This window comes from Cygnus atratus, chromosome 5 (assembly GCF_013377495.2).
Source record: "Cygnus atratus isolate AKBS03 ecotype Queensland, Australia chromosome 5, CAtr_DNAZoo_HiC_assembly, whole genome shotgun sequence".
Classification (NCBI taxonomy): Eukaryota; Metazoa; Chordata; class Aves; order Anseriformes; family Anatidae; genus Cygnus; species Cygnus atratus.
In genome coordinates, this window is record NC_066366.1 from 32652796 (window position 1) to 32674116 (window position 21321).

At 47.8% G+C, this 21321-nt stretch overlaps 1 protein-coding gene across 1 annotated transcript; it reads right to left on the reverse strand.

Annotated features, from left to right (window-relative positions):
* Positions 1-10193: 10193 nt before the first annotated feature.
* DLL4 (delta like canonical Notch ligand 4) lies at positions 10194-19803 on the reverse strand. Its single transcript, XM_050710855.1, has 10 exons — positions 19694-19803; positions 19290-19553; positions 19013-19070; positions 18051-18320; positions 16883-16943; positions 16633-16763; positions 15080-15249; positions 13785-14004; positions 12630-13338; positions 10194-10362 (listed from the first exon to the last, which is right to left on the reverse strand). Exons 1-10 carry the CDS (start codon positions 19745-19747, stop codon positions 10194-10196), a joined length of 2106 nt encoding a protein of 701 aa, XP_050566812.1. The 5' UTR covers positions 19748-19803.
* Between the last annotated feature and the right edge of the window lie 1518 nt (positions 19804-21321).

Here is a 21321-nt window from a genome sequence, read left to right on the forward strand (position 1 = left end):
AAAGTGCCAGCCAGATGCAGTGCCCTGGCATTCTGCTAAGCTTCATCTCCTCAAGCTTGCAGCAGCACCTTGACCACTGAGCTGTTCTGAGCAATCCCTCGTGCAGGCTGAGCTTTGGCAGCAACAGGCTCACTGGCTTTCTGTGGGTGGATAAGCAAGCAGCAGTCACAGATACTTTTGTACCATGCAGACGTGAAGTTGCAGGAGCAGAAGCAATATCCCTTGGTCTCCCACTTACTTTGCCATCCCATAGCATTTCTTCTCCAACAGCATCTCTCTAATCTTCCCAGGCTAAATCCTCTACTGACACATCCTCTGTTCAGTAGGTGGTTTGCCCTTCACCTTGGCCTTTCAAACCACCACTGCTGCTTAGCAATATGTAGCCTGCCTTCTTTAATGCGTTTTTTGTAAACTGGCACCTTAAAGCTAACAATTATCAGGTGGCCAAGAAGGCCAACAGCATCCTGGCTTGTATAAGAAGCAGTGTGGCCAGCAGGTCTTGGGAGGTGATTGTCCCCCTGTACTCGGCTCTGGTGAGGCTGCACCTCGAGTACTGTGTTCAGTTTTGGGCCCCTCGCTACAAGAAGGACATGGAGGTGCTCGAGAGAGTCCAGAGAAGGGCAATGAGGCTGGTGTGGGGTCTGGAGAACAAGTCTTATGAGAAGCGGCTGAGGGAGCTGGGATTGTTCAGCCTGGAGAAGAGGAGGCTCGGGGGAGACCTTATCGCTCTCTACAGGTACCTTAAAGGAGGCTGTAGACAGGTGGGGGTTGGTCTGTTCTCCCACGTGCCTGGTGACAGGACGAGGGGGAATGGGCTAAAGTTGCACCAGGGGAGGTTTAGGTTGGATATTAGGAAGAACTTCTTTACCAAAAGGGTTGTTAGGCATTGGAATGGGCTGCCCAGGGAAGTGGTTGAGTCACCATCCCTGGAGGTCTTTAAGAGACATTTAGATGTTGAACTTAGTGATATGGTTTAGTGGAGGTCTTGTTAGTGTTAGGACAGAGGTTGGACTAGGTGATCTTGGAGGTCTCTTCCAACCTAGACGATTCTGTGATTATTGGCAGCAAATACCACATGATCTTATACTTATGAGGCACTTAGGTGAAAGGGCCTTACAAATGAAATCATTGCAAACCACAAGGAACGAAAATGCAGTGACACTGGTGGAACATCCAACTGGCCTGTGGAGTGAGTCATGGGGCTGGACACAAAACCTGTCCTACTGAGGGGCCTTTAGATAGCGTTTTCCTGCCAAGTGTCTCAGAGCTCTCTGCAAACACAGGATTCAGACTTTCTCATGTTCTTCTGTGGCATGTTGCTTGCTATGGAGCCATCTGAATAGGTCTCTTCTTCATCCTTTCCCTACAGGAGGGTCGTTTAACCTAAGCAGGGTGGCAGGATCTGCACTGCACATAGCGGGGCTGGCTCCTGACCTACCTGTCTGGTCATTTCATAATGGTTGAGGATATTGCATTTGTGCTGGCTGACCTGAGCATGTGCCTCTGGTGTATATATCTGCAATAGCTATTCAGTGTTCATATTTTAAAGGTGGTGAGATGACACAGTAAGCTGGTAATGCATACAAGCTGGTGCAGGCCCTGAACTGGGCACTGTGCTGCGTAGAGGATTGTCTGATCGAGCTGTGGTGGGTTGCTGCTGCTGCTGCAGTAGGCTGACGCTGCAGGAGAGCCTGTGGAGGCTCAGACCCCCGGAGCTGCCTCACAGCTCCGATGAGCCTCCTGCGTGCTCCGGTAACAACTGCTGTTACACGGGGACTGCTGTCCCGCGTGTCCCGGGCCCCAAAGCCCTTAAAAATCACAAGTGTACAGCGTTTGCTTCCCACTAGCCTGCAGACCGCTCCCTGCCCCTGCGAGACCTCGGCGATCCCGCCTGGTGAAGCGTTCCTGCCCCGGGGGCGAGGAGCCGCGGGTCCTCCCTCCCTCCCGGTCCCCGCTCCCTCCGTGTCCCGGTCCCGTCCCGCCGCGCTGCCGGGGCGCCCCCTGCCGCCCCCTGCCCTGCCCGGCGCCGCCAGCCTGGCCTGCGGCCCGCGGGGCTGCTTCCACCGGCACCAGGGGGGGCCGGGGCTGCACACGGGGGTCCCGGGGGGTGATGGCCGCCATGCAGCCGCCCCCCAGCCCCATCGCCCTCGAGCACAGGCTCCAGAGGGGTGAGCGTGTGAGCGCTGTGGTGGCCGCACGTGGAGCAGCCTCAATGGAGGCGTCGTGGCCACCGCCAGCCATGTCGTGGCTATTGCCAGCCATGTCGTGGCCATCCCCTTCACAGCCCGGCTTCCCCGGCCATGCTGCTGGGAGCGGGAGCCGGGCCTATGGCAGCGGGGAGGTTAACGGGGATGGTGGGGCTCTGCCAAGGCCAGTGTTTATTGTGGTGTTTCTGCTTGGGAAGAAACCGGGGGGGCGCGGGGGGGGGGGGGGGGGGGGAAGCTGTTTGGGGCTTGGGAAAAACAGTTGGCACGGTTGTAATCGGTCAGGAAGCAGGAAATGATGTCATGAGGTAACAAACAGGAAGCGATGATGGAAGCACAATGCGGGCGCTTTGGGCCCAAACTCAAGGAAAACGCTCCTCCGCCGCGGGTGCTGGAGGAGGGAGCGATTCTGCCCCCACGCACTCGAGCGCGGCTGTTTTGCTTTCCCAGATACTGTTTACACTGAGCTGCTATTTAAACAATAAGATGGGAACGGTAAACGATAATTTGCACTTCCGCAGCTGCTTTTCCCAAGGAATCTGAAAGATATGAATGAATCCTCACAACATCCGCCCGAGGCATGTTGGCATTATTAACTCCATCTTGTATGTCAGCAGAGGGGAGCAGATTGGGGTTGAAAGGGAGATTTCTGAAGGACGTGTCAGGGATGAGTGTGGATGAAAATTCAGGCACAAGGACGCGTCCCACACAACCCAGTCCATCACAGTGTCAGTTAATGGTAGTGGCCTTTCCAAGAGTCGCCCTCCAGAAAGCAGTTTGCTCTCCCTTATTTCGTCTTCCCCTCCAGAGAGGAAAGCTTGAAGTGTCTGCCTTTCTGTATGTACCCTAGAAAAAGCCTGCACTTGAACTACAAGCTTCACGTTTGGATGGCTGCAATGAGGTGAAGCAAATCCTGCTCCAAATGAATCTGCATCAGCTGAAGATGCCAGGTTATGGAACAATTGCATATGAAAAAATGTGTATCTGATGTAAGGACTCCTTAACCATGTTAACTGTCTCAATGTAAAGGGAGCTTTTTGTAATTACAAGTGCAAGGGAATTTCTACCTCTTTCTGGGATGTAAGTGAATTCCATCTCCAGAAACTGTCCTGCAGTGTAATTGCATGTAAATTCAGTGTAATTGCATATAATGTTTCGGAGAGCTTCAAAACCTCCTCTTAAACAACTTATGACAAAAATTAAATACCATTACGTTACATACAGTGAAAATCACTGTATGTCTTCATGAAGGGAGCAGGTCTGGAGGAAGAAAAGAGCTGCTGTGATATGAGGAGATGGATATGGGAGAGGATATGGGAGTAGGAGAAGCTATTGATGGAGAACTAGCACCAGGACCTGGCATCCGAATTGAAAGAGGTGTTTTAGAGCAGAGCCATTTCTTTTGCAGTTATCACACTTTTATTCTTTTTTTTTTTTTCCTCCTCCAAATACATTTTGTTCAGATTCTGTTGTGTTTCTTCGCTGACAGTTTTCCAGAGAACAAATGAGCACAAACAAAAACGCTTTGGCAATGCTTTGGTGTTTTCTGCCAAGCAGAAAATGTAAGGCAAATATTAAATGGTGTTAATAGAAAATTAATTTCAAAAGCATGATGATTCATTTTTTTGTACCAATAGTTTTGACCTTAGCAACCCTACTCACAAAACATTGTGGGAGCCACGTGTACAGGTACAGGGATCGTCAGAGCTCCTGCATGATGCCAGGAATGGTCAGGTCCTGTTCTGGCTGGTGAGGGCCTCTCCAGCTATAAACCTAACTCTCAACAGATCTGTTTGGATGTTAAATATGAGTTGGTTTAATTTAATTTATAAAAACAAGCATGGTGCCTCTGTGACCTTCTAGACAGTTAGTTAAAAATGTAATCAACAAAACCGTTGTAAAGCCAGCAATAGCTCAACAAATAAGTCATAAAGCACAGTTAAAAGATGCCATCACCAACAGCCTCTCCTCGAACTGCGTGTTTTCCTCATTTATCTGTGTATTTGCAAACATGGCTGTGAACAAGGTGCTATTTTGCAACTTGGGACTGTCCTGGGAATGATGTGGGCCTCGTGCAGAGCAGCCTGCAGAGCAGGTTGGCTGCAGGGATAGAGAAAGTCTGAGCACTGTCCCCATTTCAGTCAGAAGGAGGAAAGACATGATGCCCATGGAGGAAATTTAGATGGATTTAACCCTTCTGTGGTGTTTCTGCACTACCCTGCTACATGTGTGAGAGGCAAGTCCATCACTAAATTTGTATTCCACAGTGTATGGAAGAGAGAAAGTCAGCCTGGGATCACCTGTGTTACGCAGGTCACATAGCATCTAGGGGTATGTTATCTCCAGATGTGGACCACTCTACTTGCCTTAGCTCTCAGGTCTCCCCTCTCGTACATATGTGTTAATCACAAGCCCTGAGTGACCCAGGTGGAGAGGAGGACAATGGTCTGGGAGCAGAACTCATTTTCCAGCCAACTCCACGCTCTGCACTTTTAAACTTTACCGTGACTTCTTCTTGCCCAGGGGTGCACTCCAGCAGCTTGGAGAGCTGCACGAAGTGTGTCACAACACAGTCCCTTGGAGACCAGCATGGTGGAAAGCACATAAGACCTGGAGGTGTCTCCCAAGAGTTGAACAGCAAATCAGAGAGGGTTGAGCTATTCGTGGAGAAGAAAGCACCTCTAGGTGCTGGTTATGCTTTGCCATCAGGAGTTTAAAGGTAAGGAGAAAAAGTACATGCTGGTCCCTAGAACCAAATGTTGTGCATGGAACAACTGATCTAACACCTGAAATTATTGCTCTATGCACAATCATTTACATGTGAATCAGAAAGAGTTTTGTCCCAACCCTGCAGCATGGTAGAGCACAGTGCTACAGAAATATGCCACAAAGCTGCACAGGACGAGGAGCGTAAACAGCAGCAGTGATACCACCAACAGAGCGAGGAGACAGAGGGAGGGTGGTTCCACAGTGCTGAGTCACAGTGTTGCCCAGACAAGGTCTGGGTGCAGAGTAGGCAGGATTACAGGAGGCGAGAGAGTGAGTGGGGACAAATCTCACTGCTTTGGGTGTCACTGGCTAGCAGAGTATCAGGTCACTGATTGCAAGCTCTGGGAGCTGAGCTGGCAAAATTTAAAGCAGAGAGAGCGTGGGGGTTGGGGAGAAGGGGGGGGGGAATCTTGGTGTTGACTCTCCAGAGAGGCCATAAAATGGAAGTTATGAAAACAGTGAAGCGTGGCAGAGGGCCATTGGGTTATGTCAATTCTCCACAACTGGAATTTGGATTGTGAGCAAAATGTGCTGGGCGTGTCTTATCAATTGCATAAAATCAGTATGTATTCATGGATCAGGCATGTGAGATAAGGCAGAAACACATACATAACTTTCACTTCAGCTGCTACAGTACAGGCTTGTTGGTGGCTTGCTATGCCTTCCTCATTTTGCCGTGAGTGAATGAAAAAAGACAGAGGAGCGATGCAAGTATTTGAAATGTGTTTTTACAGAGGTGGTTTCATCCATTGGATTGAATGTTTGCAGTTGCACTGTAACTAATTCAGACTCTCTCAGCAGCTCTCCCAAGGCTGAGAGCTGTTGCTGGACAAGCACTGTGCATGACAAAATGCATTTTGCATTTTATCCTATTTTAGGCAGGTCCCGTAGCAAGCACAGTTTCTACAAGCATCCCTTTTCTACACTCGCTAACTAAACTCCGTGCCCTGTGCTGCGTTTGAATCAGCGCGGTGCTGCTGCATGTTGTCTCAGCACCAGTGGGTGCTATAGTTACGGGTATATCCCGTCGTCCGTTTCCCCTAATAAGCAAACTGTTTAAAGAGGTAAAGGATGAAGGGCTGGAGCTGAACATGCAACAACTCAAGTAAAGTGCTGCTTGGAGCAGCACCCTTGTCACTCAGTCCAGTGAGTAGTTGTGGAATAGTTTGTATTGAGTACTAATGTGAGCAAACACCAGTTTCTCATAGTTGGAAGTCCATTCTTGTAATTGGTACTTTTTCACATTTTTTTTAATGAATTTGTGTGGTATTTATAAATGAAAGCCAGGTTTCGGTATAGCTGGGGCAAATGGTGCTAAGAGAAGTAAGAGCCCACAGCTGGGTCTGAGAACTCCGATAAGCTTGTTCAGTGGCATTATTTGTTGGTGCATTTACAGTCCTGGCATCGTCCGTGGTCCTCGAGGGGAATGTCTGAAATTCAGGTGAGCCCGTACAGCCCAGAAGGATCGCAGAGCTCCTCCTAGTGAGTTTATGCACTGTGAGATGCGCTCAGCTCAGGGCAGGCTGGTGAGCAGGCAGCGCACGGCAGTCCTGAACAAGGAAACTTCTGGCTGAAGGTGTGGGTTAAACCCAGGTCATAATATGTATTCAGCTAATTTGCTTGTAATTTCTTTGGCAAGGACTTGGGGATGTGCACACGTGCGTAGATACACATATGCTTTCGATCTCCTCCTGTGTGGAAGCAGGCACAGCTCCTGTTTTTCCTGTGTAGGATCTGTGATCTATTCTGGTAGCTGCATAGTGCAGTGCTGCCTCCAGTAAATATTCACAGATTTCCTTGTAAGCCGATGCATTATTTTTTTTTCCTCTCTCCTGTGTGGATACACAAAGGCATGTGTTGTACCTGCTTTACCCTGTGGGATCTACATAATCAGGTCCACGGGTTTTAATGGATTTCAACTCCCTCCAGTCTATAGATGCGGTTTCCTGTCTTGTTTTGAGCAGGAAGAGCTGAGTCTTTTTTGGTCTTAGCATTCCTGCTTGCCTGGGCTTTGGGAAGAGTTCTCTGGCTATTTTCCTGTTTGATTTTTGTGTGTGTTTTGTTTTAAGCAGGACAGAGTGCATGTGTGTATGTAATCCATGTGCTCAATTAGGAGAGGCATCTGTTGGGTTTATTTCACATTGCCGAGGAAGGACTGCAAGCAGGGAGCATCTGCTCGGCTTTTTGTCAATGGCTTGTTTTTCATAATTTGCTCTACAGGGTGAATGTTTGGGGAGGGGGAGGTGGCGCTTTATTTCTGAGTTTCATCTTAAGTTTATTTTTATGGTAGCCGAGCAAATTGATTGGCATTTGAAAGTTAATTTCGCTAAGAAAAGAACTGAAGAGGGAGAAACAAAACCATCCAAAGTAAATAGGATTTATGTAACGTTAGCAATACACTCAGAAAGACTCTTATAAACCATTATTTTTTGTATTATAATGAAAAATTAAAAAGAATTTGTTATGATTCTTCTGTTAATGTCTGTGGGTTTTTTTTGTTTGTTTGTTTCATTTTTATTTATTTATATATATATTTAAACTAGCAAGTTGTGGTTAGATTTTGTTTTGGGAAAGATATGAAAGGCATCCAACACTAAGATGCTTTTTTGGCATTTTGTCAACACCAGAAAGAAAAAAAAGTGCCTGGTTTTAAAATAGAGCAGCAGTGGTTTCCTGTTCTTATAGTTTTTGCTTTTGTGCATTCAGATGTTGGCTGTATCGCACCTAGCTGATCTAGTGGGAGATCTAATTGTCTGTAAATGTGTGCATTTCAAAGGCTACTAAATCTGCAGGGAGTGTTTTATACAAGCATGTTTATTACACGTTTTCCGTGGAAACATCCTCTGAAAGGGCTGGGGAGGATAATGACTCTGGGATGCCCTGGGAGGACACAGCTCTTGGTGTAGCACAGGGAAGGGAGAAGGCCTGAAACTCCCTCTAGTCCTGTGAGCAGAAGACAAATCTCACCCGTCCTGCTCAAACAGGGATACAGCTTTGCAAGTGTAGAAGTAGATCCTGAGCAGGGCGAGATTTGTGTCTTACTGAAAGCATTTAAAAACATAGGATTAAAAACAATTAGAAATCATATCTTGTTCTGTAAGTGAACCCCAAGTCTGTACAGCCACGTTGAAATGGTGTGAAATCTGAATCTTCCGTGCCACAAGTTGCCACAGAAGAGAAAGAGGGAAGTGATAATAAAAATAAATTTCTTGATGGTTCGATCCCATTCCATAGCAAGAGAAAAAAAAATATATATATATATGTATGTATGTAATTTAAATATTATGTGTTACAACATAAATAAAGTTTCTGTCAGATGAAAGCTCTTCAGCTGAACAACTTTGTTGACGTCAGGTAATGGTTATAAAAGCAGCCTACAGCAGTTGGTGTGCAAAATGGAATGACTGCAGGGAACAGGCAGACAAGCTTACTTCTGGGGCTTCAAGTAACCTTGTCTGACACAAAATCATGGAACCTGAAGTGTAAAAGGACAAACCACAATAAACTTCATAGTAGCAGGAAAGTATTTTCATTGCTTGAAAAAAAAAATAAAATTCAAACTTTGTCATCACATTAAAAACATTACATGAGAAGTAATAAACATATTTACACTTCTGTTTTGATTATAAATATACATTATATACAAAATAATGTTATAAAACGTAGAAAGTTCAGTGCTTCTGATTTTTTTAAATTACTGAAATACTAGTCTTCAAAATAAACTACAAACAGACAAACTAAAACCCATATTATTGATTTCTGAAGGTCATCTTCAAAATGGTCCTACACAGTCAGAGCAGAAGGTCAGTAGTGGACATTATGAAGGGTCTTGTCTGCACAGTTCAAGGCATTAGATGGGCTAGTCCAACAACAGGATTTACAAGGGCAGGAATATCGCTGTCCAAGAGATAGCACGGTCCAGGTTTCTTTGCAGAGATTTTGTTTCCTCCCTCCTCATTCCGCCCCACCTCACAGTCTCATTTCATTACTGTCACGGCACTTTCCACGGGGGCACCCAATATTATTGCTGTAAATGTGTAGATAAGAGTTTCTGCAGGCCTCTGTTTTCCAGGGGCTGGCTTCCTCTTTTCCCTGTAGAAGTGGGGCAGTAAGAAAGGAAAAGGACTAGCCTAGGACCTTCTAATTCTAATCTCCACCTGTCTTGGCAGAGGGCCTCTCAGTGGGTGCTTTGCTATTGGGCATTTGGAACCAGTGTGAGGGACAGAATCGGAGATCTGCAACCAGACAGAGAAATACAAGGATGATACTGCTGCTTCTCCTTCAGAAAGTAACAGCTGCAACTTTGAGACTATTTGCAGTAGGTGGCACCTAATTCAGAAACACACTATAAACCCCCAAATTTGTGTCAGAATAAGGGGGTGGGGGAGAGAATGAGGAAGGAGAAGAAAAAAGTAATGTCTATTCACAATCACTGGTAGTGCAAAGGGCATGAAAACAGCTGAGACAGCTCAGCATGTTTAGGTTCTAGGAGCTGATTGATTTAAAACGCATTTGTAAGGCTTTAAATAGAACTGGGATCATGTCTCTCCTCAGTATCAATGGGGAACAGGCAGTAGACTTTTCTTATCACAACTTTCCCTTCTTGGATGCTTAAATCTGTGAAAATCCCGTCCCATATTGTGGCTTGGGTCAATCAGTTCTCCAAAGCATCACCAAATGAAATGACGTAAATTTGGTATCCCTCTTTCCTTCCTCCTCTCGCCCCTTAAACTGTCTCCAGTACATGCAGCAGGAGAGAGGAGACGCAAATTGATGTGTAGCAAGAAGTGTCAATCACCCCTGCCCAATACTGTTCAGGTAACTGCAGAAAGAGCAGTCAAGTCTCTGTTTGGGCGTGTTAGATTCTCTTGACACATTTTAGGCACTATTAAATCCGGAAAAAAAAATGGAGACCTCATTTATACTGTATCCATTATCTGCATAGCAATGTGTCTTTCTTCACACCTTCCGTAGCAACGTCTGTGATAGTTAAGTGCCTCCTCCTCTACCAGCACCTCCCATAACCAGAGTTCTGGAAAGCCACAGGTCTGTCCATGAGGAACTGGCCTCCGTATCTTTTAAAAGCAAGTCAAAACATAAGCATTTTAACCCCTCTCTCTTCCCTCTGCCTCCCTTCTTCTATAGCCAATGAGATATCTAGTATCAAACTTCATACAAGGGCAGTAAGAACAAAAAGGTGTATTGCATCTTTCAGTAAATTCACAGTCTGTCCAGTTCACCCAGTTCCATCCTCCGCCTGAGAGCAGCAAGTTGCATGTAATTAAAAACAGTCCAATCCAGTTCTGAATTGTAAACAATGCAGCAGGAACGTCCATCTACTGGCATTACCAAATCTGAGGTGCAAATGGGCTGATCTTCAGTCTTATACCTGTCAGGGCATAAAAGTAACACAACAAATGAGAAGGAAGCACAGAGTACAGCAGAACTAACAAATTGTAATTCAAGCCGAAGTAATTTAAGCCAGATATTACTACAGCTTAACTACCAGCATTCAATATTTTTGGCTGGATCCAGAGAGAGAGAATATTCAGCAAACAACTCATCTATATGACGAGTAGCCTCCCTACCTGGAGTGAGGGAGAAAATGCCTAGGATAAACCTTACAAATCTGGGTACTTAACATTAAGTCTCTGTGAAAGGCATCTGGTATAACGCAATAGCTTGTGTGCCGGGGAGAGAAGTGTCGGGGGCCTGTCATTCTGAACATACAAGTACTTTTGGGCTTGCCTGATGTAAATCCAGCTTTGGTCAGCAAGATCTTCAAAGGAAGATACGATATTTAGGTCAGTTAGTGGCAATGAAGTATCTAACTGACATTTGTATCTTTGAACATCCTTTCAGTTAAACTTTTAATATTACTGGTTGACTTGTATTCCGGCTTGCCTTCAAGCTGAAATCTGATATCCGCCCTGGCAAGGGAGACAGAAAGCTGCAGATCTGACTTCACAGATCACTGTTATACGGTGCAGCAAGCTCTCTTTCTTGGAGTCTGGAACTACCTGAAACTAGTGCTAGAGGTGACTGACTTCACTGAAAAAGACAGGTATTGATTGTTGGTAATTCTTTGGGAACTGTTTGGTTCTTCAGTAGATGCTTTTTTTAAGTCTTCAGATTATTCACTGCTAGGCACCTCTTTTTTGTATACTGTTCTCAAGCTTTTCAAAATAATGTCAAAATTTAGATATGTTTATCAGTAACTTAAGAAACGGCATTAAATTGCTGCAGCCATGAACATATAGCTAGAGCTTAAGTGCCAAGAGGTTGAAATTTCCATCCATGTCTTACTACAGACTTTTTAAACGTCTTTTATGCCTATCCACTTAACACATTCAGTTGCCTTCCATCTTCTGTTGGAAATCTATAGCTTTGCCTGTTTCCACAGAACGTGGATTACCCATAGTAGTCATGGGAAAAAAAAACATGGGTTTACATCAGTGAATTTATGAACTATTATTATTTCATTTTTTTGCTGATTACTTATTTAAGAGGAAATAATCCTACAATGTACTGAATTTTTATGGGTTGAGGTTCGGTGCTTTCATCTCCTTATCTAAACCGAGAATCTCTGGTTTTAGAGCTGCTAATTTTTTTTTATTTTATTATTTTTTTCCCACTGTATGCTCAGTTTGCTTGGGCACTCCTGTCAGCCACAGAAGAGAAGGGGTGTATGTGGGGATCCCTGGAAATTGAGTAACCTTCTCAGATCCAATTCTAAAGGATAATTTGTCTGTTTTACTTTGTGAATTTATGCTTGTTCACCCATGTACTTACTTACCTCTGTGGCTATGATGCACTCATTCCTTTCTTCTGTTATCACAAAGACGGACTGGTACATTGAATCCCTTGGAGAGCATATCGCTGATATCCTACATTCCGGCTTTTCACTAAGGCAGGGCAGAGAGAAAAGGGCGTTATTTGACTACTAACACTCCTATCTCTAAAAATCCAATGAATATGGAGGGTTGGAATGAGATAACCAAGGAGGTGTGGGAGGGAAGGGCAGAGGATGAAGTTTCATGTGTTCTATAAGATGGCAGGACAGTACACTAGGGAGGTGGAAGTCAGGAATAGCTAGTGTCTTGCTAGATTTCTGCCATGTCCAATTTAGCTACATACTCCTCAGATCCCTCAGTGCATCTGTCACAAGCAGGACCCAGGCAAGACTTTCAGTATGTGTATGAGAATACTGATGACCTAGTGAATAGTTGCCATTTTCTTTTTTTGAAAAGAGTAATTATTATTACTCTAACCTTCTTCTCAGTAAGCAGATCATTTTACCTTCTTAATAACCAATATACTTATTTTTATCATTATAGGCTGTACTGTTCTTTCTCTGAGATCAACTGAGGAAGAAAAGATACTTCTTACTTTCATCAGTAGACTAGTCACACCCATTCCCCTTCACAGCACCCATACTACCAGCACCCCGCACAAGCTCTCAATTTAATTCATTTAGCTGCGGATACCACTTGGCCACAACACACGTACTTTATTTCAAGATTCATTTGCTCTGGTTTATTTTGTATGCTATCTCCCCGAGTTGTTTTTTTTTTCCGTGTTTTCTCATCTGCTTCTACATGGGTATGAAGGTGAGGGGGGGCTGTAGAAAGACTACAAGGAAGACTGCATTCTCACCCGTGTAGTCGGAGTGGAGACTTGTCTCCTAAACACTTTTCACTTTTGTAATATTTATCTTCCTGTGTCCCTCTACTTGTCAGGTCTTTTACCAGATTGTAGTCCAATTTATGATTCTTGGGTTTGTAGTTTGACTTCTCCAGCCCACAGTCCACTTCGAGGTCTTTATTTTTGTTGGTGTTTTTGAGCTGGGAAGCTGGAATGAGGTTATCCTTCTGAAAGTCAGACAGGTTGTTCATCGTCTCCAAGTCCTGCTCTGGGTGCATCCTCATCTGCCTGATGACCATTGCTATCATGCAGAACAGTATGAGCAAAGCCACCAGCCCCACTCCCATGGATATGGCAATCCAGGGGACTGGTTTAGGAGGAAGTGTAATGGGCACTGAATAAACTGGTAATTCACAGCGGCTGCCCATGAAGCCAGAAGGACAGTAGCAGACAAAGTTGGCACTATAAAGTCCACTGTAGCATGTGCCTCCATTCTCACATGGCCCAGAAGCACATTCGTCTCTGGTTTTGATGTCACAGTTCCTGCCACTATAGCCTGGCAAACATGTGCAGGTGTAATCGTTGATCAGGTCGTGACAAGTTCCCCCATTGGAACATGGGTTCCTGGCACAGTCATTGATGTTTATCTCACATTTCTGACCAGAGAAACCAGCCCGACAACGACACACACGAATCTGACCAAGGTAAAAGCAATTACCATCTGAGGAAAAAAAGTAAAATAAAAGAAAAAAATCAGTCTCCAATAAAACATAAAACTCTGCCCGTAAGCATTTTATACTACCTCAAGAAGAGGGAGGTTATTTTACAAAACAACCACACATCGAAAAGTTCCTTCTAGCTTACCCATCACCCTTTAAAAATATGCCCCTTCTAAATAGGTGATAAAGTTAATTTAATGTGCATAGTTCTGCCATCTATCCCATCCCATGGTAAAACTTGTGCATTTTTTTCCTGCGTAGAAAATGCCAGTGAAAGTTGTCGCCCCTGCCCCAAGAGGCCAAAATTAGGGTAGACGTGGAATACAGTGAGGGAGAGAGACTAATGTATTAGAGGAAGAGTAGAGGTCAGATTGGATTTCTATCACTTCTGCACTGAAAAGCACAAACAAATCAAGGAGACGTGAGAGTTTTTGATAAAAAGACTCACCATTTGCACATGGGTTGCTTGTGCACCTGTCTACTTTTTTTTCGCAGTTCGACCCCGTGAATCCGAAAGGGCAAACACAAGTGTAGCTGGCCCCTTGTTCTTTTTCCAAGCATGTGCCACCATTAAAGCATGGAGAATCGATACACGTCAAAGCACTGTGCTCACAGTGAGTTCCATAGTAGCCAGGGGGGCAGAGGCAGTGATAACCATTCTCCAGATCCTGCAAAACACAACATTAGCCATTGTAATTTGATGCCACCGAAGGATAGCTGCTTGCGCATTTATTTTTGGTCAGCGTGTGCTGTTCTGTCCCAAAAGACAGAACTGAACTTTTTACTGTGGCAAAAGTGACATTTGCAGAGTAAATAACTGCAGGCTGGTCTGTGAGAGATAGAGCCGAGAATTGGCCGTATTTGTCGTGCAGGAGTAATCATGCAACTACACAAGCAGAGCAGACGCAGTTGTAGGGAGCCTAGACGCAACTAGTCAAAAACATGACCAACACCATACTATCTAAGAGGATGCCTGATGTCAACCTACACAGCTGTGATCAGGACATTTATCCTCTCCATGAGAGCCTTTTATTTTTTTTTTTTTTTTAATAAAAAAGGGGGTTATTTTGCTTTGGTATTGAGAAGTCCCACCACTTAGATAACAACAAAACTCATCTCTTTGCAAGTAATGTATGTCCAAGGCCTTGGGAGAAGGGAGTTGGGTCTTACAGCATTAGCTTTAATCAAAACATGCATTGGATTACATCTGATATTTGTAAGCCATCAGTTGTTATCAACAGGTAGGATCAATCATTGACTGGCTCTGAAAATACATTGAAACACGAGACTGCAGAAAACTAAAAATGAAGAACCCTGTTTTGCAGAAAGTGTTTCATCTGATTTTCCTTGTATCAACTGGCACTACACTCCATAACAGAAAGCAGACGTTTTATTTATTATTAAAATACAGACTTGGCACATTTTTGTATGAACCTTCATTTGGGAAACTTATTTTTTTTAAAGATCTGCTCCCTCACAAACCTTGAATCTTGCCAAGATCTCGTAATGGCTGCCACAGAAACCTACGGATCAGTTGACTAGTTCTAATCTAGATGATACATCTCCTCCTGTAACAGACTTCCTCCGCTGACACGTCCAGGGAAGGGTTCAGTATGATAGTTGTGAGCGTCAGTAACGAACCTGTGTACTATCGAATTCCCATTATGTTGTTACAAAACCATTTCTGGAAAGGTATACTGGGGCTTACTTCACACAAAGACTTTACATTTAAAATGCCCTTACCGTGCAACTACCACCGTTCCTACAGGGATTGCTGTCACACTCGCTGATCTCATGTTCGCAGTCAACACCGGTAAAGCCAGGTTTGCATGAACACGTATAGCTGCCCTGGCCGGTGTTCATGCAAGTTGCTCCGTTTTTGCATGGTCTGTGGTGAGTACAGTAGTTCAGATCTGCAAAGATACCATGTGTTAGAGAAAAGAGTCTTTGATGGCTGCAAAAAGACATTCATACAAAAACACCATAGTCAACAGTAAAGAAAGAATTTTCAATTTTAAAAAGTCTTCCATTTTGCTATTAATAGGAACACTGGAGGTTATTATTCAGATTATTATCAGTAATAATCAGATGTTTCAGATTGTTACGAATTTTACATATTGCTCTCCGTCTATCACTTGAGCTCTGAATTTTGGGAAACTTATCTTTCTTAATGCTTTGCTATACTCTTCCTTTTTTGTGTGTAAACCCATTAGCTGTAATGGGATGTGGATGCCAAAATGTACTTTGTGTGTATTCTCAGAAAGACGCTCCAAGGCGTAATGGACAGACAGTCCATGCACAACATGTCACATACTAAAAGAATTAGCCCAATCTTTAAAAGGTGTGCTCCAAGGCACGTTCTGGGAAGGCAGGAAGGAAATAAAAATATTTAGGCTCGGAGATTTAAACAAACATTAGAAATCTTTTATTGTTTATTTACCATGCTCTCTTGTTATGAATGTTAGTAGTTTAAACTGTCTAAATGCTCTGCCAGGCTTGATGGCCCTTTTTATTTTCACTTAGATTTCAGACAGAGGTTAAGCACACAAGTTCATAGAACGCCAAGTAGAAAATCTTTATAAGCACTATAAATACCATAGACTAATTGGAATACAACTGGTTAATAGGTAACTACAAACAGAAAAAAAAAACCGCAGCTTTACTTTTCCTGCCTAATTCAGATTTCCCCATCTTAATCCTATAAATGTCATGAAAACACTTAACTTGCTCTGAGTACTTAATGATCTCAGTGCCAGCAGTGCATATATGGCCTTGAGGACATGACTGCTCAGCTGGCTACAGTTCAGTGATTCAATGGGTTGAATAGGTGGAAGTGGTCTGGTGTACCTTAAAATGGAACCTGTACTTTTCATTCTTGCTTACATGATTTTTCTCTCATGCTCCAGACTTATCACATGAGTTAACTTCCTTGTATGCAAAATAAGGAAGGCCCAAATTATGGTGTTTACTGCTGCTGGAAACTGTTTAGTAAATTGTTATAGTTGTACAGGGAATATATTAAACTTAGCTTGAGAAGATAGAAAACTTGCCTGTTCAAAACTCATCCAGGTGGTGTTGTTTTTCAACACCTACCAAAAAGGCTTGCTTGTTTTCAGCCCAAACTACTACAAGTTAAGTTTTAGTATCTACTAACATAATATGAGCCTTGGTACAAACTGATGCCTCTCAACGTGTACCTAACTGAAATTTAATTCTAGATCTGAGGGGTCGGATTCCTTAGTCCCTTACTGAGGAATACCCAATCTAGACCCAGAAGCACAACGTTCGGAACTAACCTTGATCACAGAAGAGGCCACCCCATCCTTCATCACAAATGCACTGCCACTGTGTTTTACAAGTCCCGTGGCGGCAGCCTATGTGGGGAATGCATTCATCGCAGTAGCGGCCTTGCCAGCCAGGACGACAGCTAAAAGAAAAGTCAAATTAAAACATTAATGACATGGAAAAGAGTTTAAGTTTCTGTTACAAGTTTCTATTACTATTCTGTTTTAACTGAAGTTCGGATTGCAGTTGCCATCTACTCACATGCACTCTCCTGGCTTGTTGCAATATCCATTCTGTTCAGTACATCCAGACAGACAGATGGCTGTAAAGAGAACATAAAAAAAGCAGAAATGTTTAGGTAAATACATATGCCACTACAGAGTACACTTTTAAAAGGGGGAATGTCTGCTTTTAAAAATATGCGTCGAAAACCTGTTTTGCAATTTCAAAGCTTTGTTTTAAAAATTCTTAGTACGAGGAGTTCTGGAGCAGGAGGAAGTGAACAAGGAGAGCCAACATCTGACAAGTTGTCCTTTAGTTTTTCTGCTTACACAACAAACATGAACTCTTGCAGCTCTCATAGAAAAGGAGCAAGTGGTGGTTCTGCCCGTGCTAACAGAAGACTACAAAAATCCAGCGGGACCCTGAGCCCACAGTAAAGATTCCTGCTACGACAGTGCAACATCTGCCCCATCTCCTCTGGCAGCAGAAATGGTGTAAGCCTCTGTGGGTAAGCTGTGAGCATGTTAACTCAGAGTAGGTACGAGTGACTCAGTGATAACAGCCAAGATCCCTTCTCTGCTTTCTTCACTGCTCACAGAGGTGCAGCACAGCATTAGCAGCTGCAGCAACGGGGGGGGCAAAGTCCTCAGCGTGCCACTTTCCACAGAGGGGAAAGGTCAGCAGGAAAACACAGCCCCGAGCTCTGCCAGGTGCACGATGTTTTGCAGCAGCGCCGTTGCAGCTACAAGCAAACACCACTGCATCCAGCGTGGGGCCTGCTGACACAACTGGAACACGGGACAAGCTTTTGGGATCGGAGTGCCTTCACCGAACAGCTCCCTGATGCTTTAGGGGGTTGCCTTTCCTCAAAGGCCTCTTCAGCTACATTCCTGTCCCAGTGTAGCTCTTGGATTAGCACAGAGGAGGGCCTAAGAAAGTTGGAGCAGGTGATGTGTTTTAATACGCCGAGACACCTGCTAGCTTTAGAGGCCTGCCCAGTGCACAGGCCAGGAGGTGGCACGGCCTTTCACTGGGAGTCCCTCACTCCCCACCTAGGCGACGAGGCCGCAGCTGGCTGCCAGCAGCCTGTGGAGAGGGGCAATGCCACACGGCTGGCTGTGGGGCCTGGGCAGCTCATGGGGCTCATGCAGGAGCTATTGTGCCCGGCCCCTCACACACCCAATGTCTGTCACGGCCTGGCACTTACGCTCGGTGCAGTACTCTCCAGTCCAGCCGGGCAGGCAGGCCAGGCTGCCGTCCGCCTCGCAGACGTAGTGGCCAAAGCGGTCATCGCGGCGCTTGCAGAGGCGGGAGCAGCTGTCCCCGTAGTAGTTCTCGCTGCAGACCACCCGGTAGGAGTAGCGCAGCTGGGTGAGCGGGCCCTTCTGCACGTCCTGCGACCAGTCCTCACCCACCGCCAGCGACCGCTGGATTGCCATCTGGCTGATGAGCAAGTCCTCGGGCAGCGTCTGGGAGCCTGGGGGACAACGGACGGTGTCAGCAGCCCGCTACTACCACCACCATCATCACTACTGTATCCATGGCTGCCACCACCACCACCACTGTCTGCCCCAGGAACCCCTGCCCCAAATGTGTGTGTGCAGTGGCCCCACTGAGGAGGGTTGGAGCATGAGGGTGGTGCCCCGGGCTCAGTGAGTGTTAACCCAGGCTGCGGGGGCTCTGCGGAGAGAGGCCTTTCAAAGCGAGGGCTGCTGTACTGCTGGAATATCCTTTTTCCTCTCTTGTCAGAAAAACATCCCAAAGCCATTATTCCTTTCCAAAGGGCGGAATTCGAGAAAGGTGTAAAATACAGGAAAAGGCGGCCGGGGCTCTTTGGCAGCCTCGCAGCTTTCTCACCGCAGAGCTCCTTTCTTTCCCACGCCAAAAATAAACCGGAGGAAACGCAATTGTGTTGGAGATTGGGTCGGGACAGAATCAAAGCGGCCCCTGATGGATATCGTTGGGGGACCGAGCTGCTGATGGTCGGATAAAGCCGGCCGTGAAATTATCGGATAAACAGCTGGGCCGGGGGGGCTGGAGGGGGGGGGGGCTGGGACCGGGACCGGGGCTGGGACCGGGACCGGGGTTGAAGAGGGGGGGGGTGGGTGGGTGTCGGGAGCGCGCAGCGGGTGCGGCGCGCCCCCTGCCGGCGGCGCGCGGCGCGCTCACCTTGCGGCAGGTAGTTGGCGGGAGCGTGCCAGGCCTGGATGATGAGCGAGAAGGTTCCCTGCGGGCGGAGAGAGCAGCGTCAGCACGGCCCCGCGCCCCGTGCCATCGGGTCGTGTTATCCCTCACCCACCACCCCTCTTTTTTTTTTTTTTTTTCTTTAAAGGAAGCTCTGGGAAGAAGTCTACCGGCGAGAGCGGTTTGCTCTGCGTGAGCTCAGCCTTTCCCTGCCGCCCTCCTTGCCCCGCGGCCGCGCTCGGCTCTCCGAGCGGAGTCTCACCGGCCACGTGAAGTTAAAGGGCAGCTTGATGGGGCTGTCAAATTTCTCCGTGTCCTTGACGCTGAAGGAGTTCGTCCCCAGAACCGGGGTGATGATGCTGCCGAAAGTGCAGGGCCCCGGGGAGACCACCGCCTGGAAGTGCTTGAGGCACACGCGAAAGAAGGTCCTGCAGTGCGGGGCGCAGGGCTTGCCGCTGGCCAGCGACCCGTGGCTGTTGACGAACTCGTGCAGCTCCAGCTGGAAGACGCCGGAGCCGGCCACCCCCTGCACAAAGGGGAGACACACACAAAAAACCCAAATCACACCTTACCCGGGCTCCGCCACGCGAGCTGGCGTCCATCACCCGCTCTGCGCTCCGCGAACCCCTTCCACGTATTCGCTTAGTTAGCTCGGTGCGTGATTACCTGCTGCAAAACCATTAACAGAAACGTCAAGCCAAAGCTGCGCAAGGCTGTCATCCTCGTGGAAGCGGCGCTTCCAGCTCTCCGAGGGTTTAGCTTTCCTCCTGTATTCCTCAAAGGGTCCGGGTGGGCGCCCCTCGCAGCGCGATCCGCCCTCGCCAGTATTCCCCGAGCAGCGGCAGAAAGCGGGAGGTAAAAATCCAGGTGTGGGGTGAGACCGTCCCCTTCTGGGAATGAAATCCTGCAGCCAACCCCCAAGCTCCGACCGCTCCTGGCGCCTTTGTAAACTCCAAAGCCGGGTGGGTTTGGGGAGAGACGCGAAGGGGAGTGCTTAGTGTTGGACCGCTCCTCCTTGGACTGGTGCGAACAGCGCTCGGTAAATGGAAAACTCGCTTCCCTCCGAGCTGTTTATATAGTTGCCTCGCATCCTCGCAAGCTCATTATGTAAACCGTCAGTCAGCCTCACGGGCGATCCCTCCCCTTTTCCATCTTTCCTTTCTGGAAAAAGGAGCCAAATGTTGCGGGGAGCCCGCAGAACCGGCGCTAATTCCCTGCTGCCGCTCCGCTGCCGCGGCCGCCGCGCTGGCCGCCGAGGAGCCGAGCTGATTAGGAGCGAGCCGAGCATCTGTTGAGATATTTACAGCGCGGGGAGGGAGAGCTCCATGGAAAAGCGGACGCCTCTCCGAGGAGCAGCCTCCCGGGGCGGCCGAACAATAGGGGCCGAAGCGTTGCAAAGCACCCGTCCTGCCCGCCTCGCCGCCCCGCTCGGCCCCCGACGGCCGCCGGTCCCGTCCCGACCCGTCCCGTCCCGACCCGTCCCGTCCCGTCCCGTCCCCGCCGCTCCCCGCCGCTCCCCGCCCTCGCCCCGCCGGCCCCAGAAAGCAAAAGCAAAAGGGGCGCTCGCACGGCACCGACCGGCACGGCACGGCACGGCACGGCACGGCACGGCACGGCACGGGACGGCACGGGACGGCCCCGCCGCCGCCTCCGGGACGCGCCGGGGCACCGCAGCCCGGCCGAGGCGGGGGGCGAGACGCGGTGGGGACCCCCCCGGGGAGCCGCGTTTGGGGCTGGGGGGGCAATGGGGGCTGCGGGGCGGCGTGTGCCAGCCGAGCGTCGGCCTGATTGCAGCGGGCGCTTATTGTCGGGTCGCGTGTCCCTCATTAAAGCCAAGCACAGAGAAGGCCTTTCATGTGGCTGTTTAGTTCAGCTTGTTAAATGGATGGGAGGGCGGGGGGGGGGGGGGGGGGTTGGGGAGGGAGAGATAAACCTTCAGCTGTATGGTAATGAGGTCTTGCCACCTTTATGCCAGCGCCGCGCTCGCAAGGCTGCGAACCTTGGCGGCGTGGGGCACCTGGGGAGCCGCCCTGGGGCCTCGGGGCTGCCGCTGCCGTTCCCCAGCCCGGGCTCTTTTGGGACTGGGGGAGGGGGGGGGGGCGAAATGAGGGGGAAAAAGCCGGGTCCCGGCCGCGGCAGCACGAAGTGGCACCCCCCGGCCGCGCCTCCCCGCGGAGCCGGTCCCGGGGTGGGGAAGGGGATGGGGATGGGGATGGGGGGGCACCACGGGCACGGTGCGGGGGCTGCGGGGGCTGCGGGGGAGCCGAGGCGCGGGCAGAGGCACCCGAGGGGAG